Source organism: Chiloscyllium plagiosum, chromosome 38 (genome assembly GCF_004010195.1).
Source record: "Chiloscyllium plagiosum isolate BGI_BamShark_2017 chromosome 38, ASM401019v2, whole genome shotgun sequence".
NCBI lineage: Eukaryota > Metazoa > Chordata > Chondrichthyes > Orectolobiformes > Hemiscylliidae > Chiloscyllium > Chiloscyllium plagiosum.
This window is the reverse complement of record NC_057747.1, coordinates 14,129,254-14,140,950: the sequence shown is the minus strand read 5'-3', so window position 1 is coordinate 14,140,950 and position 11,697 is coordinate 14,129,254. Positions and strand designations below refer to the sequence as shown.

The 11,697-nt window shown below is 39.6% G+C and overlaps 1 protein-coding gene across 7 annotated transcripts in view; it reads left to right on the top strand.

The window, feature by feature from the left end:
- Positions 1 to 11,697, top strand: part of LOC122541855 (adenosine kinase-like) — a 265,612-nt gene that overhangs the window by 141,097 nt on the left and 112,818 nt on the right. For 5 of the 7 annotated variants that reach the window (XM_043678926.1, XM_043678923.1, XM_043678929.1 and 2 more), the window contains one exon: positions 7,242 to 7,447. In XM_043678926.1, coding sequence (XP_043534861.1) covers positions 7,242 to 7,447 — 206 coding nt within the window. The remainder of the gene's footprint in view (positions 1 to 7,241; positions 7,448 to 11,697) is intronic. The other 2 variants (XM_043678928.1, XM_043678924.1) reach the window with 1 other exon arrangement.

Here is an 11,697-nt window from a genome sequence, read left to right as displayed (position 1 = left end):
CTCTCACTCTCTCTCACTCTCTCTCACTCTCTCTCTCTCTCTCTCTCTCTCTCTCTCTCTATACCAGGCCAACCATGGGGTTGTTTATACCCACATCTAAAGCGGTAGTCCATTTCTAAGTGCATGCCACAGCTACTTTGGTTTTTCCTGAATCAACCGGCAACAGTACTTCCACTGCTGCATTCAATCTCCTGGCCTCACCCTTCCCAGTAATACTCCAGAGGTCTGTAACTGATCTCTCCAAACCACTACTGAATTCTGGCAGCTGCCTATTTCTCATCAAGAACCCTGCAATTCAATCCATTTGCTTAAATGGAAATTGAAGCACCAACCCCTGCAGGCTCTTAACACAGCACCATCTGCATTGTGATGGGTTCCGCAGATGACCTTATTTTATGCCAGGCTATTAACATTCTGCGGCATGATTGAATTCTTGGACCCTAGACTTACCTTGGCAACAAGACTATGCACGCATGTGTCCGGTTTTCAAAAAAACTAGTGTTCACATTGAGAACTTTATTTTAATGATTATCCTCTGTCCTGCCATATTTCACTTTATTACCTCTCCAATGTGTCTGCAACAGCTGGGAAATCTCAATGTACAAACGCTTTATTTCATTATGGTAATAGATGTTAATGACCATGGATGCAATTTTCCATCTGCGAAGTGAGCAAAGTGACCCATGCATAAAAGGGTTCTTAAAAGATATGGAAGCTTTTTAGTCTTTTAAGTTCCTTTTTCCGCCATTGATTTTTTTTTTTTAAGAACTTTTTTGATTGTCGTTTTCTTGGAATGGCATCAAAGTATGAAAGAATTGTTTGAGTGAAGCCGTAAAGTATCAGTGTAGAATCTCCTCATCTATTTCCTTCAGCACCCCAAGGTGTTATCCACATAGCCAGGATGATTTTTCATCCTGATTCTCAGTGTAGAATGAGGCCATTCGGCCTATCAAGTCTATCCTGTTTGATTGTGACTGATGTGTTTCTCAATCCTACTCCCCAGTCTCCTTCCTTAATCATCAAAAACCTATCTACCTCTGTCATTAATGCACATAATGACTTTACCTCCATAGCCTTCTGTGGTAATATGTTCCACCGATTGATCACCCTCTGATTAAATTTCTCCTAATCTCAGTTCTAAATAGTGATCCCTTCACTGAGGCTGTGCCCTTGGGTCATAGTCTCTCCTGCTAACAGAGACATCTTCTCGGCGTCCACTCTGTCCAGGCCAGTCACTATTCTGTAAGTTTCAGCGAGGTGTGCCGGCACCTTTCTAAACTCCCAAGTACAGACCCGGTGTCCTCAACCACTCCTCATATGACAAGCCCTTGACCTCGGGCATCATTCTGTAAAACTCTTCACCTCCTCCAATGCCAGCACACCTTTCCTTACATATTGGGCTCAAAACTGTTCACAATGCTCCAAATGCAGAGCCTGGTACCGCCTCACCAGTAAGCCCCTACTTTTGTATTCTAGCCATTGCAAAATGAATGCTAACATTGCTTTTGCCATCCCAATTGCTAACTGAACCTGCATGTTAATTTAAGGAAATTCTGAACTAAGACTCCCAAGTTCTTTTGTGCTTCATGTTTCCAAAGCATTTCCCCATTTAGAAAATATGCTTCATCGCTCCTCTTCCTACAAAAGTGCATAACTTCACACTTTGCCATACTGTATACCTTTTTTCACTTCTTTGCCCACTCTCTTAGCCTGTCCAAGTCCTTCTGCAGCCTACGTGCTTCCTTTACATGCTCTTGTATTATCTGCAAACTAAGCAACAACCTCCTTCAGTCCTTTGTATGGATCATTGAGGTATAATATGAATAGTTGTGAGATGAAAACTGTCCCTTGCAGAAGCCTACTAGTCTCCAGCTGCCATCCTGAAAGAGAGCCCTTTTATCCCCATTCTCTGCCTTCTGCCACTCAACCAATCCTCTCAATGACAATACCTTGCCCCTGACACCATGCGTTTTACCTTATTTGGCAGCCTCTTGTGAAAAACATTGTCAAAGCCATCTGGAAATCTCAATAAATCTTGTCCACTGGCTCTCCTTCATCTAACTTTGCTCGTTACCTCCTCAAAAAGTTCTAACACATTCATCAGGCATGGCCTCCCCTTAACAGAGTCGTGCTGACACACTCTGATTTTACCATGCACTTCTGCAAGTACTAGGCAATCTCATCCTTCCTAATGGACTTGAACATCTTTTCAATGACTAAGGTCAGGCTAACTAGCATGTAACTTTCCATTTCTGCCGTACTACTTTCTTAAAGGGAGGTGTTGTATTAGCCATTTCCAGCCCTCTGGGATTCTCCCTGACTCCAGTGATTTCTGAAAGATTACCAATGCCTGCACAATCTATTTCCTTCAGCACCCCTAGGTATTATCCACATAACCAAGGTGATTTATCTTCCCGATTCTCTTGAATTTCTGGTATGCTGCTGGTGTCTTTCACCATTCAGTTCCTCTGCCATTTCTTTGTTCCCCTGACTACTACTTCAGCAAGTCCAGTGTCCAGTCTTGCTTCTTTCTTACCTTTTATATATCTAAAAACAAAACTCTTGCAATTTTTGTTTATGTTACGAGCTCACTTACCATCAATCATAACACTGAGGACTTGGTGACTATTTTGCAGACAAACTGTCTTTTCAGTGATATTTTCACAGCAGTATGTTTTTTCATGCTGATGTGGAATATGTGTCAAACGACTTGAAAATTTTACAATGTTGTGTCTGTGATCGCGTTCAGAAGCCACGTTACTCTTTCCTGTCGGTCAAGTAAGTTAAACAAGAAGAGTTGCAATGGGATATTAAGATTTTATCGCTATGTTTATTTTGTCCCCATCCTTTTTTTGTTTTTTTTATTTATTATATCATGACACACAGGATATTTATATGGAAATAATAACTGAAGCATTTATGTGTATAGAATATCCAGAAAGTCAAGAAAGTGGATTATGAAAGACAGTACTCAGTTGCATGCTAAATGACCATAATGTATAGTTTTTCATGTTTGGTCAGCAAGTAAGGTAAACTTAATGGAATTTGTGTCTAAAGTGACCAAGCAATAATTTGGTATTTATTTGGTGCAAAATCAAAGATGCCAGGGAGATTATCTTGTGCATATTTGTACTCAGCACATCTGCCAAAGATAGCAGCTTTCTCTGTAGGTCTGTGAATACCTACATGACAAAGACTGAGGACAAGTGCTTTGTAGTCCCTGAGGCAGTGTGCAGCCAAGAAGGAAGGATACCAACAACTTATTTGCACCATTGGGTCGAAATCTGTAATGAATCAACTTTCTAGCTTTGTGTTTGCTTTACAATGTTAACTAATATCATTTAAGGAAGGAAACTGCCATCTTTACCAGTTCTGGCCTACACGTGACTCCAGACCCATAACAATGTAGTTAATGCTGAACTGTCTTCTGGGCAATTAGGGAAGGGTAATGAATGCTGTCCTGGCCAGTGATTTGGAGGATCTGGACAGCTATTTTTACTTCAATTGAGCAGAAAGGGCCTCAACTCCATAAAATCTAGCCTATTGCTTTGTCCATTATTCAAGCTATTAAAAAGATTCACAGCTGCTTCATACTTTAATAGTCATTGGTAAGTCAATCAGGATTTTGGAGAAGTGTATATAGAAGGTACTAAGATACTTGAAGCTATTGTATCATCTTTCAGAGTACTTGTCTGGAATTGGCAATGACCAATTCTTAGAAAAAAAGGATCGTTACTTACTCAGACTCTTTGACAGCTGATATCTTTTGCAGTCATCAGCTCCTACTTGTATCTTAATGTCATTTTTTAACATAGAAAACAAATTACAAAGCATCTCAAAGAAGAATAAGGGGAAAAAAATATGAATGACGAGCCAGTGAAAGGTATTTAGGAAATGTGGCCAAAAGATTGGTTGAAGATTTGGGATTTGAGTATGGTGAAGGAGATGGGAAAAATGAAAGTAAAAGAAATGCCAGAAAGTGCCTTTGTACAAGGAGAATGGGTGGATGCCCAAGAACTGAAGTCTGAGAAAATGGGTGAGGAGGGTTGGAAGTTTGGAGCAAAGTTATAGATATTGAGCAGCAGTGCCTTAAAATTATTTAAAGATGATCATGGAATGTGAAACGAGGTACCAGTGTTGTATAGTGAAGGCCAGTGGAAGATATATGTGAGGCAGAGGAATATAATGTCAGATAGAATATGGACAGCAGAATTTTGGGTAGGTAGAATTTATGATGCAGCTAAAATGAGAGGCTGGCCAGGATGGCATTAGATTAATTAGTTATAAAGTGACAGAAATATTGACGAAGAGTTCAGCAACACACAAACTGAGAATTCGGGAAGTGATGTTCTCTTGTTCTTGAATTCTGTGTCCTCAGGCAGGTCCTTGTCAGTTGTCTGCTGAACTGTGATTAAGTGCATTCATTGGTTTTATTCATTAAATGTGATGCATCCCCACTATTTGTGCCACCTCCCCAAAACAAAACTGCTACGTATGTGGAAATATGTGCCATGCAGCTATGCAGTCTTTGTGCTGGAGAATATGCAAATAAGAAATTTGGCTCAGCATCCAGTTATTTGCATTGGCTTCAAGCAGTTTGTTTCAAATTGAGACTGTAGGAATGGAAACAGGAGAAGATAGAAGATAGTGACACAGGCTGTTTGGATATTGAGATGCTCTGCCATTCAACATGATCATAACTAATCATCTATCTATTGCCATACACCTACTTTTCTCCCCATATCTCTTGACACTTTCAGCTTTTAGAAATGTATTTATTTAATTCCCAAATATATTCCGTGAATCTACCTCCATAGCTTTCTGTGGTAGACAGTTCCTCAGGTTCACGAACCTTTCAGTGAAGGAATTTCTCCCTGTCTCCATCCAAAATGATCTACCATGTATCCTTAGATCAACACCCTTTGTTTTGGACCTCTGGCCAGGACAAGCATCATCCCCGCATGCGGAAACAAAAACAGAAATTGCTTGAAAAGCTCAGCCAGTTTGGCAGCATGTGTGGAACGTTCACTCAACCCAAAACATTAACTCTGATCTGTCTTCATAGCTGCTGCCAGACTTGCTGAGTTTTTTCCAGTAATGTATATTTTCATTCCTGTACGCAGTCAGTTCAGCCTGGTTAGAATTTCTAAGCATTTCAATGAAATCCCCTCTCATTCTTCTTAGCTCTAGTAAAAACAGGCCATGTCAACCCAATCTTTCCTTAAATGACAAACCTGCCATTCCAGCCCTTTTGCGGTACTCCTGCTATGGTATTTTTTTAGGTAACCCAAAACTGCACTTAATACTCCAGGTGTATAGCAGCAGTAAAGACTTGCTTGCTCTTGTACTCAAACCATCTGCAATGAAGGCAAAGCTACCATTTGTCTTATGCTCTGCTTGCTGCACCTGTATGTTTTCTTTCGATGACTGATGTACAAGAATCAGCCCTTCTGTACCTCAAACTTTCCCAGTTCTCACTCTTTAAATTCTACTTTGCCATTTTGTTTTATCTGTTGCAGTGGGCAACTTCCACTTAGCCATGTTATTCTGCACCTACTATTCATTTTGTCTCTCAATTTGTCTAAATCACTTTGAAGTCTCCACATGTCCTGCTCGCCACACCCACTCCCACCGAGTTTTGTGTCATCAGCAAATTTGGAAATATTATAGTCAATATTCCTTCATCCAAATCATTGACATACATTGTGAATAACTGGGGACAAGCACTGATCCCTGTGGTACTCCACTTGTCACTCACTACCTTCGACTCTGGAGAGAACTCATTTGTTTCCACTCAGTTTTTTGTGTGCTAACCAGCTTTCAATCTAAGCCAGTACATTACCACCAATCTCAATGCTTTCATTTTCAAAATCTTTCTGAAAGTCCACATACAATGCAGCCACTGTTTCTGCTTCATTTAAGCTATTTGTTACCAGTCTCAGAAATCTCCAGTAAATTTGTAAAATATTATTTTCCTTACATACTTCCATGTTGTTTTGCGTTATAAAGTACTTTTTAAGTGTGCTGTTCATGCATCCTTTATAATTGATTGTAGCATTTCCCAACTACCAATGTTAGGCTAACCAGTCTATAAATTCCTCACTCTCTGTCCCTCCCCAACCCTGAATATTAAACTGTTACAGTTGCCATCCTTCAGTCTACTGGGACTGTTCCTGAACCTACAGAAGTTTGGAAGGTGACTACCAATTTACCGACAAATTCCAGGGCTATCTCCTTTAGTTCCCCAGGAGGTCGATTATCAGGCTCTGGGAATTTAGCAGCTCTCAGTTCCGTTAATTTTAACGGCATTACATTAAGACCCTAATTTCCTTCAAATCCTCCTTACTGAAATATCCGTTTTCCAAACTGTTCTGGGAAATATTTGTGCTCCATCTTTTGTGAAGACTGAACAAAGTAGTTGTTTAATTGACTATCGTTTCTTTGTTCTTCAATATCAATTCTCCTGCATTAGACTGTCAGGGGCCTACATTTCTCTTCACTAATCTTGTCTGCATACTTACAATGATATTGCACCCATGTACAATTATTTGCACTATTAGCTTATCTACCTTATTGTGTATATTTCTGTGCAGTCAGATATAGTTCCTTTTAAACTTGTCTTTTTCACATGTTTACACACTTGTTTGTGTTCCAGTCCAATTTACTGCCAGCCCTTGTTTACTTTGCTTTCTATCTATCTTTCATTTCTATCTTTGTTTCTCTCACTCTCTTGTCTCCCTGCTGAGGTTCCTGTACCCTGCAAATCCAATTTAATTAGATCATGGTGACATTGGTGCAGAATTTGCAGCAGATCTGGGGCTGTTTTCTTCAGTTGAACTGGAACAAATTGTGACTATTCTAAGGCAAGATGTTACATGAACATTCTACCGACAACTGAGACCTGAGAGTCGGCAGCATTTGTGTGAAAGCAGACCTTGTGACTTGGGATATTATTGTCAAAGCATAGCATTTAGTACCTGAAGGATTGGAATACAGGAAGAAGCAAGGTTAGAAATCCTGAGGGATTCAGGTGGCAATAGTATGACACTGGAAAGTGAAGCTGAAACTACCCTGGCTACAATAGGATAAAAGTTGAAGCTAAGCAAGGTATAGTTTAAATGAGCTGGACAACAGAAACACTATAGACTTTGAGGGGGACAACCATGATTATGTCTTGAATCAGTTGTTTTATTTTGAATTTCAAAATGCAGTTTTAGATAAATTTACCTTTTATATTGCAGTGGATGATTCAGCAACCTCATAAGGTAGCGACTTTCTTTGGGTGCATTGGAAAAGATAAGTTTGGTGACATTTTGAAGAAGAAAGCTGAAGAAGCCCATGTTGATGCCCATTATTATGAACAAAATGAACAGCCAACGGGCACTTGTGCTGCCTGCATCACCGGTGACAACAGGTCAGCGACTACTTTCAAGAAACTTAGTTTAAGGTTAGGATACTGATTTTTAATTAAATAAAGCAAATACGAGTTAGATTTCAGTGCAGCTCTTCTAAAGAACTGACACATCTCCCCCTTTACTATGTCATTCTATGATTCTATGAAAAGCTTGATTTACCATTTCTGCTCAAGTGGAAAACAGCCAAAACCGTAGAATTCTTTCTTCTTATATCTCACTTTGGTAAGTAAGTAAACTTTTTTTAAGTAAACTATGCTGCACTATTTTTCATAGGTTTATGTCCTTCCTAAAATAGAATGCTTAAACCTGTGTGCAACGCACCATTTGGAATTTTGCTTTGGTATGCTTCCAGACACACATCCACAGATCCCAGTACATTTTTTATGACGCCGTCAACTGATCTAACTTTTAGTTAATCATGTCCATGCAAGAAGACCCTTCTACTCTCGTCCAGATAAAATCTTATTGGTCATAGTGAAATCCTTTCCTTGATTTAGTGCAAAAACATGCATCATTCTCTTCATGAATCTGCACTTTCCATCTATTTCTCCATATAGTCTTTCATTGCACTATCGCTCTTTGCTTTATTCCCAAATTTAGTGTGATCAGCAGAATTTGAAATAGGATATTACAGCACAGTACAGGTGCTTCAGACCTCGATGTTTCACCAACCTGTGGAATCAAAGTAACATTATGTTACTTTATTACCTGGCCGTTAAAATTATATGGGTTGTTCCACTATATTGCGGCAGCTATGTTCCTCTGCACCCGTGTAGTTTGGAAAATAGTGCTATGGGAAACTGTTGTAGAAGTCACGGAGAAGATTGTGCTATGGAAAACCCGACATACCCCTTTAGCAGAAAGTTCACATTCTGCAAACAAGGTCCACAATTTATCAATCGCATGATAGCCATTTCTTGCTGACGAAACGCGCATTATAGAAGAACTACCTGTATTGAAACATCAACACCCAACCAATACCAATCACAAAACAGCAAAGTCAACTTATTTCCAAGCGAAGAAACTCCCCTCGATTTTATCTTTTGCTTTCCAACCTCCAAATACCTGTCTGTGATTGTGGAATTCATTGTATCATTGTCTTTGCTCGTAGTGTGTGCAATTGTTTCTGATTTAAACTATCAACAGTGATTCCAGCTGCCTTTGTTCTGCACGTTTGAATTCCCTGCCACCTTTTTTTAAAGAATGCTCCTAAACCACATTGTGATATACTTTTGCTATTGTTCTGATTTCTTCTATGGCTCGGTGTCACAAAATGTCAAGTGTTTTTGACTGATTCTGTAAATTTATCATGTTATTTCTTAGGATTAGTCAAAAGTAGAGATGTTCACTGACTTCATTAACTTGAATTTTTAAATATTGTTTGTAATCTCATTCTTTGGGATAAGAAATATTAAATAGGTTATAATTTCTTACTTTGTCTTGTCCCTTTTTTTTGAATTGGGAGTTACATTTCTCCATCTCCAGTCCTGGAATGTACTTGATTTTCCTTCATTACTTTTTGTTTAAATATTTCCAGTTGCCAATCTATTACCTGTATATGAAAGAAGTACCTTTTAATTGATCTGAGACTTTTTTTTAATACAGCAGACCAAATTATGTTCTGGTGCCTGTTTCCCAATGCACACTTTCTTTTTAGCTAACCAACATATTCTCGTTCATAATAAAGAACCAGTGCAAGTGTGCCTTTTTGAAGTAGCATTGAGTAAATCATTATGAAGATATGATTTCTTGGCTGCAATAATTTTAATAACTGAACTTAATTCCTGATTGACTAACCTCTTAATTATTTTGGTTCTTGTATCTGAGATCATTCTCTCAGAAACACAGAGGTACATTACGCAGGAGGAAGCAGTTTATTCCATCTTCGTTCTGACTCTTTATTGGAGCAAACCAATAATTTGTCACAGTCCTGTGTCTTTCATCTGCTAAAAACTGTTCACCTAGTTGTATTTAACAGATGCAATGAGCTCATTCTCAGACATTCCCATGGCAAAACATTCCAATGTCCAAAAATCAGCAAATGTAGCAACATTTCTTCAACTTTTATCTGTACCCATTCCCTTGCTCTTTTCTCCAATCTTTGCAGTTAGTTTCTTCTCTTTCAAGGAGTTTCCCAGTTACTCTTTGTAAGTTAAAATTAAATATGCTTTTATCAACCTATTAGGAAGGGCATTCCTAATTGTAAGCATTCATTGTGTTTTTTTAAATCTTCGTAACATCTCTGCCTGTTTTGCCAATAAGCTTAGATCTATGCCTTCTGATCATCAGCCCTTCAGCCATTGAAAACAGTTTCTCTTTATCTACCATAAATACTTAATGATTTTAAAGATTTCTGTCAAATCACTTCTTTGCAATCTCTTCGCTTCTGCAGCTGCCTGTTCTTTAAGGAGAATAGGCTTTCTTCAGTGTATCTACACAACTATACTGCAGTTTTTCCAAGTCCTCTTCAATAAACACCACTGCAAAGTACTCATTTAGCACTTCAGTCATACCTCGTGATTCTGCAAATAGTTTCTACTTTGAACCCGTTGCTTTTCTGTCAACCATTTTCATTGTTAATATACTGACAGGCGAACTTTGGATTCCATTTTCTGACTGTCTATTCTGTCAGTGCTTTGCAGTCATTGTGTTGTAGTGTTGGTAAAAATGCATTTTATCACAATTTTTCATCTTCCACTCAAAAGGACAATTTGTAATAATATCAGTGTCAGGGGAAACCAATTTCCAAGATTACCAGAATAAGGGGATTTCATGATTGGAACAAGTTTGCTGGATAATCTTGAATGTACAAAGAATTACTTTAAGATAAGGCCTTGTAGACAGAAAAAGCATATACATGCACTGCACCTGTTTCAACTCAACAAAATAGGTGATAGCGTTTGCTGGTTCATTTCCCAGGGCAATGCCCTGACTAATCAGTCAATCTGCCTAATTTAACATTTGAAGAACATTAACTGATGCATTCTCTGTGTCGATGCTTTTACCGATCAGAATTTACTTGTTAACTAAACAGCACACTCTATTCATACAGTGTGAAGTTTAGTTTCCCCTTACAGTGGTAGTCTTACAAATTGTCCTGAAGAATACAAGACAAAAGGCATTGAAAAAATGTCATCTTGCAACATAGTATGTCAGTCAAGTAGTTATGTGCTTCAGGATGTACTCCAGATCATTGTCAGCGTCTTGACAGAAGCATACGAGAGCATGGGTCTCACCCTGAACATCTACAAGAAGGTCCTCCATCAACCTGGCTTGGCATTATGAAGTGAACCCTGATCATCAAGGTTGAAGGGGAGGCCTTAGAGAACATTGACCATTCCCCATACTTTAGGCATGTCCTGTTGTCGATAACAGCCAATGATGAAGAGATCCACCACCACCTCCAATGTGCTAGTGGAGCTTTCGGCTGCCTGAGGAAAAGGGTGTTCAAGGACAACAAAATCGGATCCAACACCAAGATCATGCTTTAAAAAACAGTGGTAGTTCCTGCACTGCTATATAGCTCTGAATCATGGACTGTCTAAAGCAGACATCTCAAGGTACTGGACCAATATCATCAATGCTGCCTGTGCAAGATCCTGTGAATCCGCTTGGAAGAAAGGAAACACCAATATCCAGAACCAGGTGAACATTTCCAGTATTGAGGTACTGACCACTGCTCATCGGTTACTTTTGCATGACTGATATGAGACTCCCCCAGTAGGTGGAGAGTGTAGTGCTGGAAAAGCACAGCAGGTCAGGCAGTATCCGAGGAGCTGGAAAATTGACATTTCAGGCAAAAGCCCTTCCTGATGAACGTTGATTTTCCTGCCCCTCGGATACTGCCTGACCACCTGCGTTTTTCCAGCACCACACTGTCGACTCTAATCTCCAGCATCTGCAATCCTCACTTTCCCCAAGTTGGTGCACTGCTCTCAGCTTTGAAATGGCAGACAAAGCCCAGGCAGACAGAGAAAACACTTCAGTGATACCCTGAAAGCCTCACTGACAAAGTCCAGCATTCCCACAGGCACCTGGGAATCAATGGCCCAAGACACTCCAAAGTGGAGGAGGAACATCTGGGAAGGCATCAAGGACCTCCAGACTTGCTGTTGGGAAAAAGTGGAAATTAGGCAAAAACAGTGAAAGGAATGTGCTGCCTCACCAATGTCCTACCTACCCCTTCCTGCAAACACATTCTGCGATAAGAGTAACAGAGTCTGCAGTAGCCTCATCAGTCTGTACAGCCACTATGGACTCTCACTCAAGGTGGAAGTGAGTC